Raw genomic sequence first — 12731 nt, forward strand, 5'->3', positions numbered from 1 at the left:
ACATGTACTTTTTAAAAGTTACGTGTACTTTTTAAATCATCTCTTTTGAGATGATTCAGTGAAATAATTATTTCATTATACTTTCTGAATTTCAAATTCAATAAAAATATATTTGTGGAAACAATGGGGACAATTTTAAAATCACATATCCTTGAAAAATCTGATATATAGGTCTTCTTTGGATTTAGTGCGTTCTGTTGCTGAGAGCATCAGGAGAAAATACCCAACTTGCTATTTATAAGAATATGTGGATCTGAGTCCCAGATTTTGAAAGTATTTCTCTTAGCAGAACTTCCTCCCCAGTACCAGTTACTACATTGGATATATTTGTCTCACATCATAAACAGTGATACAACCATTTAAATTTTTTAAGATGTTTGGCTATTTTTATACTTAACCTTTGCCTTCTGATCTTGATTTTTTAAGAATTAAAAATAATATAGTCATTTCTGATATTTGGCATTCACTGTAAATAGTACAGCTAAGAACGACACCAATTCCATAATCCATTTACAATCACAACTCTAACGTTTACTGAGGGGGAGGCATCTTTTAGCTATTTGTTTTCTGGGAATTATTAAATGATATTTAATAGCGTAATTTAAAATGTCCCAATATGAGTAATTTAAAATGTCTTGTATCAAAATTAATGAATAGAATGAAATGGTATATTTCAGGCTAGAACCTGTGATGTATGTCATGAATTTGTGTTTCAGTTTTCCTTTATTAGTAGTAGATTAACTGCCTACTTTATAAGTCATCTGCTGTAACCTGGAGCCACATCACACTTACACTCCAGCCACGTTCTGGGATAAGTGTCTAAATATACGTGGATGATTGTTTTTTAAAGTAAAGATAAATCTAGATACTTTTTGCTAAAAATCTACGAATGGCTTCAAAAACTATTTTGTATTCATATTATATCAGGTTCAAAATCAGTTCTTCAGCTGATTTTTCTTAGCAGTTGATAGAGAATAGATTATTCCATTCATCTTCTGATCAAAGATCTGCAGTGTTGATTGTTGAAATTTGCTGGCCTAAGTTTGGATACATTATAGGTCCTAGCATGTTGGGGCAATAGTGAAAATATCAAAGGCCCTTGAGACCAGGGAAGAACATGTAAAGAAATAGGAATTGGACTGGTCGATAAGTTAACTCTAAATGTATATTTTAGAACATCTTTGGAAGATTATTTTAATAAAAATTATAAAGTACTTAAAAAATTAATCATGATCAATTATACACCAATTTCATAAATCATTAAATAGTAAATATGTATAATTAAATAACATTAAATTGTATATAAATATATAATCCTAATTTTAAGTGAAAATTTAGGATTATATACATTTCAAATGTTATATTTAAAAACTATGTGTTTTTAACCTTCAGTGAATGGAACATTTTCTATACAAATACGGTGACCTTATGAAAATACTGAGGAAGCTCATAGAACTTTTGCAAATAAGCAAAACCCTAAAATCTATGGAAGACTTTCATGATATAAATCTTTAAAGTAGTGTTAATTAAATCTGGGTAGGAGGATTTTTCCTCATCAAAAAACTGCATATGGCTAATAATAGCTTGAGTATTTTTAAAAGTAAATTGAATAGAAGATAGTCTCATTTAGTTTCCCTTCACTAATACAGAATTTCTAAAAACTTAGACACTGGGTTATATCTTGAGTAATCTGATAAAAAGAATTTCCTTCTACAAATTTCCAGATTCTTCCTTGCAACGTAAGTACAATACTGTCTAAATCAGTGGTAAGTCGCAAGAAATACAGGATTCCTTCAGTGTGTTCTCCACATGTGTGCCACAACAAGTTTTTGTATGATGAAGGACTTTTATATTTATAGTGTTGTAAATTGTCTCTGAATTATAATATTTATAAACTTAAACATATTAGTTTAAATACTTAGACCTCAGTAGTCTGAAAAACACATTTCTATAGAAAATGTCTATAAATCAGGCTTTTTCCTAAACAGGTAGATCTTTCCACACAGTTTATAACCTTAGTGTTTAAATGAAAGTTATTCAGTAATAACTTTCAGAATTGTCAATCATAGTATTCAAATGTTGTTAGAGTTGAATATTTAACTTTTTCTTTCAGCTTGAATTATTTCTATTGTTCATGAAATAAACAAGAGCTGGCTGATTCTGCTTACAGTAGTCTACCTATGGAACCCCAAATCTACTCTAGTCTTTTAAGTACAGCTGTTAAAATTTTTTTTAACAATTTATTTACTTTTCCCAGAAAATAAATGTTGAATAAGTACATTAGGGTTAGCCTAATTGATGCATGAATCTGTTGATAAGAGCCAGTAGTGGTAGAATTTAGTGTTTCATGTACTATACATTTTTTTCTGTCCGTTTGATGTATAAAATGATCATCTGCTTTGTTGAGATTCCCACTAACCCCAGGACCATCTCACTTCTTCTGGTTCTGTGAACAGATTAAGTTGTAACAATAGGACTAATATTTTTACACATAGTTCAGGGTTAGTATTATGGTCACTGATCTTCTAATTGTTATTATTTAGTCCTTTTTATGCAAAAACTAGAAACTTGACATTCTGCTTCCTGAAAATATGGGCCATTCTTATTGTGCTCTCACCACTCATTTGACTTAATATGCATTTTAAATAGCTATATCTTGGTTCTTTTCAGGTAAATAAAAATGTCAAATTTACTGCCCAGGAACTTTATGATTGTGTTTCACAGGCTGAGTATCGGTAAGTCATATCTGTGTGTAGATATATCAGTGTAACACGCTTTTACCATATATAGCACCACTTGGTGGTGGTGCTGAAGGGTTCTTTTTACGTCTTCACTAAACTATGATTTTTTGTAACCTTTCTAAATATGAAATATACATATGTGAGAGCTGTGTGTGTATGTATGTATGCACATAGCAAGTTTAAGTTTGAAAGTGGTTCTCAAGCTTTGGGGCATCAAGGCTCCTTTATATTTTTAAAAAATACTGAACACCCCTAAGAGCTTTTGTTTATGTGGGTCTTATCTATCTATATTTACTGTATTAGAAATTAGAATTGAGAAATTTAAAAATATTCATTTAAAAATTACAGCTAATTACATGTTATGATAAGTAACATAATTATGAAAATAATTTTTCCCAAACACAAAATATTACTTACAAGCATGGCGTTGTAAGAGATTTTTGCAAATCTCTTAATGTCTGACTTAACAGAAGACAAGTAGATTCTCATTGCTTCTTTTGCATTTAGTCTCAATAATCCCATGTTACATATCTATGGAAAACTGTTGTACACTCTCATAAGGACGAGAATTCAAAAGGCAAATCACGTGTCTATGTTTTGAAGAACTGGTATAAAGAATACTCATATGCCTGCCATTCAGTTGATAAAATAGACCTTTACCCACCCTTATTTGTATCCTCCCTCCCATTTTCTCCTTAGTGGGGATATATACGTAGTATGCACAGGGTATAGGTGTAGAGCCCTTCAGTCCTGGGCCAAGGCAGACAAATTCATGAGGATTAAATACCCATTTAACCCTTCCAGGGTTGCCCTCCAGTCCCGTACCCCGTGCCCCCAACCCCCAACCCATATTGTTTTTTTAATATAATTTTATTGAAGTACAGTTGATTTACAGTGTTGTGTTAATTTCTGCTGTACAGCAAAGTGACTCAGTTATACATATATATTTATATTCTTTTTCATATTCTTTTCCATTATGGTTTATCACAGGATATCGAATATAGTTCTCTGTGTTATATGGTAGGACCTTGTTGTTTGTCCATTCTAAATGTAATAGTTTGCATCTGCTAACCCCCAACTCCCAATCCTTCCCTCCCCCACCCCACCTCCCCCTTGGCAAACACAAGTCTGTTCTCTGTATCTATGAGTCTGTTTTTGTTTCAAAGATATGTTCATTTGTGTCATATTTTAGATTCCACATGTAAGTGATATCATACAGTATTTGTCTTTCTGACTGACTTCACTTAAAAGGTCCATTCCTGTTGCTGCAAATAGCATTATTTCCTTCTTTTTTATGGCTGAGTAATATTCCATTATGTGTTTGTGTGTGTGTGTGTGTGTGTGTGTGTGTATGTGTATACCACATCTTTCTCCATTCATTTGTCAGTGGACATTTAGGTTGTATCCATGTCTTGGCTATTGTAAATAGTACTGCTGTGAACACAGGGGTGCATGTATCTTTTCAAATTATAGCTTTGTCTGGGTGTATGCCCAGGAGTGGGATTGCTGGATCATATGGCAACTCTATTTTTAGTTTTTTGAAGAACCTCCATACTGTTTTCCACGGTGGCTGCACCAATTTACATTCCCACCAACAGTGTAAAAGGGTTCCCTTTTCTCCACACCCATTTCCATTCTGACTGGTGTGAGATGGTACCTCATTGTAGTTTTGATTTGCATTTCTCTAATAATTGGGGATGATGAGCATCTTTTCATGTGCCTACTGGCCATCTGTATGTCTTCTTTGGAGAAATGTCTATTTAGGTCTTCTGCCCATTTTTCGATTGGGTTGTTTGTTTTTGTTGTTGTTGAGTTGTATGAGCTGTTTGTATACTTTGGAAAGTAAGCTGTTGCCAGTCGCATCATTTGCCAATATTTTCTCCCATTCTGTAGGTTGTCTTTTCATTTTGTTTATGGTTTCCTTTGCTGTGCAAAAGCTTATAAGTTTGATTAGGTCCCATTTGTTTATATTTGCTTTTATTTCTGTTGCTTGCCTTGGGAGACTGGCCAAAGAAAACATTGCTACGATTTATGTCAGAGAATGTCTTGCCTATGTTTTCTTCTGGGAGTTTTATGGTGTATTGTCTTATATTTAAGTCTTTAAGCCATGTTGAGTTTATTTTTGTGTATGGTGTGAGGGTGTGTTCTAGCTTCATTGGTTTACATGCGGCTGTCCAACCTTCCCAACCTCACTTGCTGAAGAGACTGTTTTTACCCCACTGTATATTCTTGCCTCCTTTGTAGAAGATTAATTGTCCACTGGTGTGTGGATTTATTTCTGGGCTCTCTATTCTGTTCCATTGATCCGTATTGTTTTGTTTGTTTGTTTTTACTTAAAAATTTTATTTATTATGTAATCAATATAATACATGCTTATAAAAATGCAGACATTGCAGATAAATTTCATTTTTTAATGTACTTTTACATAGATTATACTGTATATGTATGGTTCTGTATACTCTTTATTTTCCAACTTAACAAACCTCAACAACCCACACCTCTGTAACCAGAATCTCAACAAGCATCATTTTTAATGTCTATATATACTTACATTGTCTAAATGTACCATGATTCAGTTAAGTATTTCCTTAAATGTTGGACATTGACCATATTTCCATTTTTAAACCACTTTATGTAATACTGTGTTCAGTATCTGCAGAAATCTTTGACCATGTTTCTATTTATTTAGACTATGAACATCTTAAAAGATCTTGATAATCTGTTGACAAATTCTTCTCCCCAAAGATTCTTTTAGTTTATTTTCAAAACTAGTAATGTATAAAGAAGTATTTAGGGTTCTTATCAAAATACTAGCTTTACCAAAATTTTTCTTTTCTTTTTCCCATCACACCATTCTGCCCTTTAGCTCATGTTAAAGGAGGGGAAGGGGGCTGGTGGATGGGGAGGAAAGACAGCCAAAAAACAAACAAATATTACATACAATAATGGTGGTCATATATTCTACAAGTGATAGCCATTTTCAAATTTTCCATCAGCCTCCATCTTTAAAGGGACCCTCTCAGATGATATGAATGGGAAATCAAGGCTTATTTTGTTTTTATTTATTTTTTGAATTTTTGAATTTTATTTTATTTTTTTATACAGCAGGTTCTTATCAGTTATCTATTTTATACATATTAGTGTATATATGTCAATCCCAATCTCCCAATTCATCCTACCACCACCACCACCCCCGCCACTTTCCCCGCTTCGTGTCCATACGTTTGTTCTCTACATCTGTGTCTCCATTTCTGCCCTGCAAACCGGTTCATCTGTACCATTTTTCTAGGTTCCACATATATGCGTTAATATACAATATTTGTTTTTCTATTTCTGACTTACTTCACTCTGTATGACAGTCTCTAGATCCATCCACATCTCTACAAATGACCCAATTTCGTTGCTTTTTATGGCTGAGTAATATTCCATTGTATATATGTACCACAACTTCTTTATCCGTTTGTCTGTCGATGGGCGTTTAGGTTGCTTTCATGACCTGGCTATTGTAAATAGTGCTGTAATGAACATTGGGGTGCATGTGTATTTTTGAATTATGGTTTTCTCTGGGTATATGCCCAGTAGTGGGATTGCTGGGTCCTATGGTAATTCTATTTTTGGTTTTTTAAGGAACCTCCATACTGTTCTCCATAGTGGCTGGACCAATTTACATTCCCACCAACAGTGCAAGAGGGTTCCCTGTTCTCCACACCCTCTCCAGCATTTGTTGTTTGTAGATTTTCTGATGTTGCCCATTCTAACTGGTGTGAGGTGATACTTCATTGTAGTTTTGATTTGCATTTCTCTAATAATTAGTGATGTTGAGCAGCTTTTCATGTGCTTCTTGGCCATCTGTATGTCTTTGGAGAAATGTCTATTTAGGTCTTCTGCCCATTTTTGGACTGGGTTGTTTGTTTTTTTAATATTGAGCTGCATGAGCTGTTTATATATTTTGGAGATTAATCCTTTGTCTGTTGATTCGTTTGCAAATATTTTCTCCCATTCTGAGGGTTGTCTTTTGGTCTTGTTTGTAGTTTCCTTTGCTTTGCAAAAGCTTTTAAGTTTCATTAGGTCCCATTTGTTTATTTTTGTTCTTATTTCCATTACTCTAGGAGGTGGATCAAAAAAGATCTTGCTGTGATTTATGTCAAAGAGTGTTCTTCCTATATTTTCCTCTAAGTGTTTTATAGTGTCTGGTCTTACATTTAGGTCTTTAATCCATTTTGAGTTTATTTTTGTGTATGGTGTTAGAGAGTGTTCTAATTTCATTCTTTTACATGTAGCTGTCCAGTTTCCCCAGCACCACTTATTGAAAAGACTGTCTTTTCTCCATGGTATATCCTTGCTTCCTTTGTCATAGATTAGTTGACCATAGGTGCATGGGTTCCTCTCTAGGCTTTCTCTCCTGTTCCATTGATCTATATTTCTATTTTTGTGCCAATACCATATTGTCTTGATTACTGTAGCTTTGTAGTATAGTCTGAAGTCAGGGAGTCTTGATTCCTCCACCTCCGTTTTCTTCCCACAAGACTGCTTTGTCTATTTGGGGTCTTTTGTGTCTCCATACAAATTTTAAGATTTTTTGTTACAGTTCTGTAAAAAAATGCCATTGGTAATTTGATAGGGATTGCATTGAATCTGTAGATTGCTTTGGGTAGTATAGTCATTTTCACAATATTGATTCTTCCAATCCAAGAACATGGTATATCTCTCCATCTGTTTGTGTCATCTTGATTTCTTTCATCAGTGTCTTATAGTTTTCTGAGTACCGGTCGTTTACCTCCTTAGGTAGGTTTATTCCTAGGTATTTTATTATTTTTGTTGCAGTGGTGAATGGGATTGTTTCCTTAATTCTCTTTCTGATCTTTTGTTGTTAGTGTATAGGAATGCGAGAGATTTCTGTGCATTAATTTAGTATCCTGCAACTTTACCATATTCATTGATTAGCTCTAGTAGTTTTCTGGTGACATCTTTAGGATTCTCTATGTATAGTATCATGTCATCTGCAAACAGTGCCAGTTTTACTTCTTCTTTTCCATTGTATTCCTTTTATTTCTTTTACTTCTCTGATTGCAGTGGCTAGGACTTCCAAAACTATGTTGAGTAATAGTGGCTAGAGTGGACATCCTTTTCTTGTTCCTGATATTAGAGGAAATGCTTTCAGTTTTTCACCATTGAGAATGATGTTTGCTGTGGGTTTGTTGTATATGGCCTTTATTATGTTGAGGTAGGTTCCCTCTATGCCTGCTTTCTGGAGAGTTTTTATCATAAGTGGGTGTTGAATTTTGTCAGAAGCTTTTTCTGCATCTATCGAGATGATCATATGGTTTTTCTTCTTCAATTTGTTAATATGGTGTATCACATTGATTGATTTGCATATATTGAACAATCCTTGCATCCCTGGGATAAATCCCACTTGATCAGGGTGTATGGTCCTTTTAATGCGTTGTTGGATTCTGTTTGCTAGTATTTTGTTGAGGATTTTTGCATCTATATTCATCAGTGATATTGGTCTGTAATTTTCTTTTTTAGTAGTATCCTTATCTGGTTTTGGTATCAGGGTGATGGTGGCCTCATAGAATGAGTTTGGGAGTGTTCCTTCCTCTGCAGTTTTTTGGAAGAGTTTGAGAAGGACGGGTGTTAGCTCTTCTCTTAATGTTTGATAGAATTCACCTGTGAAGCCATCTGGTCCTAGACTTTTGTTCATTGAAAGATTTTTAATCACAGTTTCCATTTCATTACTTGAGATTGGTCTCTTCATATTTTCTGTTTCTTCCTGATTCAGTCTTGGAAGGTTTTACCTTTCTAAGAATTTGTCCATTTCTTCCAGATTGTCCGTTTTCTTGGCATAGAATTGCTTGTAGTAGTCTCTTATGCTTTGTATTTCTGCGGTGTCTGTTGTAACTTCTCCTTTTTCATTTCTAATTTTATTGATTTGAGTCCTCTCCCTCTTTTTCTTGATGAGTCTGGCTAAAGGTTTATCAATTTTGTTTACCTTCTCAAAGAACCAGCTTTTAGTTTTATTGATCTTTGCTATTGTTTTCTTTGTTTCTATTTCATTTATTTCTGCTCTGATCTTTATGATTTCTTTCCTTCCACTAACTTTGGGTTTTGTTTGTTCTTTCTCTGGTTCCTTTGGGTGTAAGGTTAGATTGTTTTTTTGAGACTTCTCTTGTTTCTTGAGGTAGGCTTGTATTGCTACAATCTTCCCTCTTAGAACTGCTTTTGGTGCATCCCATAGGTTTTGGATCATCATGTTTTCGTTGTCTTTTTTCTCTAGGTATTTTTTTGTTTCCTCTTTGATTTCTTCGGTGATCTCTTGGTTATTTAGTAACGTATTGTTTAACCTCTCTGTGTTTGTGTTTTTTTACGTTTTTTTCCCAGTAATTGATTTCTAATCTTACAGCGTTGTGGTCGGAAAAGATGCTTGATATGATTTCTGTTTTCTTAAATTTACCAAGACTTGATTTGTGACCCAAGATGTGATCTATCCTGGAGGATGTTCCATGTGCACTTGAGGAGAAAGTGTAATCTGCTGTTTTGGGATGGAATGTCCTATAAATATCAATTAAATCTATCTGGTCTATTATGTCATTTAAAGCTTGTGTTTCTTTATTAATTTTCTGTCTGGATGATCTGTCCATTGGAGTAAGGGAGGTGTTAATGTCCCCTGCTATTGTTGTGTTACTGTCAGTTTCCTCTTTTATAGCTGTTAGCAGTTGCCTTGTGTATTGAGTTGCTTCTATGTTGGGTGCATATATATTTATAACTGTTATATCTTCTTGGATTGATCTCTTGATCATTATGTAGTGTCCTTCCTTGTCTCTTGAACATTCTTTGTTTTTAAGTCTATTTTATCTGAGTATTGCTACTCCAGCTTTATTTTGATTTCCACTTGCATGTAATATCTTTTTCCATCCCCTCACTTTCAGTCTGTATGTGTCCCTAGGTCTGATGTGGGTCTCTTGTAGACAGCCTATGTATGGGTCTTGTTTTTGTATCCATTCAGGGAGCCTGTGTGTTTTGGTTGGAGCATTTAATCCATTCACATTTAAGGTAATTATCGATGTGTATGTTCCTGTTACCATTTTCTTTATTGTTATGGGTATGTGTTTGTTGTTCCTTTTCTTCTTTTGTGTCTCCCTCTTAGAGAATTTCCTTTAGCATTTGTTGTGGAGCTGATTTGGTGGTGCTGAATTCTCTTAACTTTTGCTTGTCTGTAAAGCTTTTGATTTCTCTGTCGAATCTGAATGAGATCCTTGCCGGGTAGAGTAATCTTGGTTGTAGGTTCTTCCCTTTCATCACTTTAAGTAAATCGTGCTGCTCTCTTCTGGCTTATAGAGTTTCTGCTGAGAAATCAGCTGTTAACCTTATGGGAGTTCCCACGTATGTTATTTGTTTTTTTTTCCTTGTTGCTTTCAATAATTTTTCTTTGTCTTTAATTTTTGTCAATTTGATTACTATGTGTCTCAGCCTGTTTCTCCTTGGGTTTATCCTGCCTGGGATTCTTTGCACTTCCTGGACTTGGGTGGCTATTTCCTAACCATGTTAGGGACGTTTTCGACTGTAATCTTTTCAAGTATTTTCTCAGATCCTTTCTCTCTCTATTCTCCTTCTGGGACCCCTATAAATGCGAATGTTGTTGCACTTAATGTTGTCCCAAAGGTCTCTTAGGCTGTCTTCATTTCTTTTCATTGTTTTTTCTTTATTCCGTTCTGCAGCAGTGAATTCCACCGTTCTGTCTTCCAGGTCACTTATCCGTTCTTTTGCCTCAGTTATCCTGCTATTGATTCCTTCTAGTGTAGTTTTCATTTCCGTTATTGTATTGTTCATCTCTGTTTGTTCTTTAATTCTTCTAGGTCTTTGTTAAACATTTCTCGCATCTTCTCAATCTTTGCCTCCATTCTTTTTCCGAGGTCCTGGATCATCTTCACTGTTATTATTCTGAATTCTTTTTCTGGAAGGTTGCTATCTCCACTTCATTTAGTTGTTTTTATGGGGTTTTAGCTTGTTACTTCATCTGGTACAAAGTTCTCTGCCTTTTCATTTTGTCTGTCTTTCTGCGAATGTGGTTTTCCTTCCACTGGCTGCAGAATTGTTCTTCTTGCTTCTGCTGTCTGCCCTCTTCGTATTGTTCCTTATTTCAACATTGCAATTCATCCACTTTGAGGCATGGAGCAATAGTCAGTTTACACTCAGTTCTATTATAACGTGACATATGTGTTCCTAAGTATCACTGTTATGCAGATTACATACTGTATACTGAACTATGCAAATGCATGCAATAAAAGCCACGGGTCTCGTAGAAAAGGTGGAGTTGGGGTACATCACTCACAAACTTAATAAGGGAGCTTCCCTGGTGGCGCAGTGGTTGAGAGTCCACCTGCTGATGATGCAAGGGACATGGGTTTGTGCCCCGGTCTGGGAAGATCCCACATGCTGTGGAGCGGCTGGGCCCGTGAGCCATGGCCACTGGGCCTGTGCGTCCGGAGCCTGTGTTCTGCAATGGGAGAGGCCACAACAGTGAGAGGCCTGCATACCGAAAAAACCAAAAAACTTAATAAAGGACATTGAAAAAAAGATAGGAACCTAATCTAAATAGTATCCGTTTTACACATTTTAGGACACATTTGTAACACTTTACCTTTAAAAGAAGGTGAAGTTTGCTATGGACATGATCATAGGAAAGGTTGTAGCCTGTGGATTAGTGTGATGTGGTAGAATCTGAAATTGGATATAAGGGTGTAGCACCAGATATGAATAGTTGTGGCTCATAACAGGAGGAAAGCTGAGGTAGCTGGTACATATTTGAAGTACATGCATGTGTGTATTGTGTGTATTCCTAAGCAGTTTGGTTCAGCTGCGGTGCAGTTTTCTGTGTTCATCTAGCATTTTTCACTGTTGAAATCTTGTTTAAGAAAATGCGAAATTTTTGTTGTGCTCCGATTGTTCCTTAATGTATTAATGGTGTTGCAGCAAATTCTTGTGTTCTAAACAAGAGCTGTAACAGAACTGATGGTATTTTTATGGCTATGTAATGTGCCACTGTATCACTAAACCACAGTTTATTTGCCATTTGTAATTTGCAGATATATTTGCATAGCTATAAAATTGTATGAGAAGACATGGTGACAGTTAATTACTGGTAAAACTCTAGATTGATAAACATATTTGATGATATCAAGACACTAGGACTGATAATCATACACAAATGTTACTAGGCAGCATAACTATGAAAATTCACTCACTCACTAGATTAAAATAAGTTTTCTAAGAAAATCTGAAGCCAGTGGGGCATGCATTATCTGTTGTAGCTGGGGGTGAAAATGGTTTTTTTACCCTGATGTTCAGACTCTCAGTTAATCAGTTGTACTCATATTTATATATCTTTACAAATAATCCACATTTAAAGGTTTGTGTACATGAGATTTGTATCAAAAATATAATGTCTTCCAACCTTAGTGATACTTTTGAAGGTGTAGAAAGGTCACCATATATAACTTGGAGGGCACAGTCCCTTGCAGGATGGTTTCAATCAAATGTCTAAAATTATTTTGACTTCAGCTTACTGTTTAAATACTTTGGAGGTTTTGGTTTTTTGTTTGTTTGTTTTTTGCAGGGGGGAGGAGTGCACGGGTAAAGCTTGAACGTTCAAAGTTAGAGTGGTAGTACCCACTTTTCTCTTCTTTGTTTTCCTTCCACTTACTATGCCAGGGATTTGAATTATGATATTAATTAATAAGCTCCCTCTTATATCCTAAAATTGTGAGTTTTAAGAGGAATCAAATACATCTAATATCTTGAATGCATTGGAAAATGGGGATTGCTGTTCAACGGGCTTTTGGTTATTAGCTTTTAGATTTTTTACTCTGTTGTTTGTCTTGAAATTATTTGCCATATTTTCAGTGAATGGTCCCTCCCATATTAGCCTCTGGTGTACTCCACAGCTCACGTAAGCTGCCAGAAGACAGAGGTTCTTTTTGTTTCAGTAGT

The 12731-nt window shown here is 35.1% G+C and overlaps 1 protein-coding gene across 1 annotated transcript in view; it reads left to right on the plus strand.

The window, feature by feature from the left end:
- The window catches only part of SWT1 (SWT1 RNA endoribonuclease homolog), an 86085-nt gene that overhangs the window by 69744 nt on the left and 3610 nt on the right, over positions 1–12731 (plus strand). Inside the window, exon 17 of the mRNA XM_007451142.1 lies at positions 2671–2735. Coding sequence (XP_007451204.1) covers positions 2671–2735 — 65 coding nt within the window. The remainder of the gene's footprint in view (positions 1–2670; positions 2736–12731) is intronic.

This window comes from Lipotes vexillifer, unplaced genomic scaffold (assembly GCF_000442215.2).
Source record: "Lipotes vexillifer unplaced genomic scaffold, Lipotes_vexillifer_v1.1 scaffold343, whole genome shotgun sequence".
Taxonomy (NCBI): Eukaryota; Metazoa; Chordata; class Mammalia; order Artiodactyla; family Lipotidae; genus Lipotes; species Lipotes vexillifer.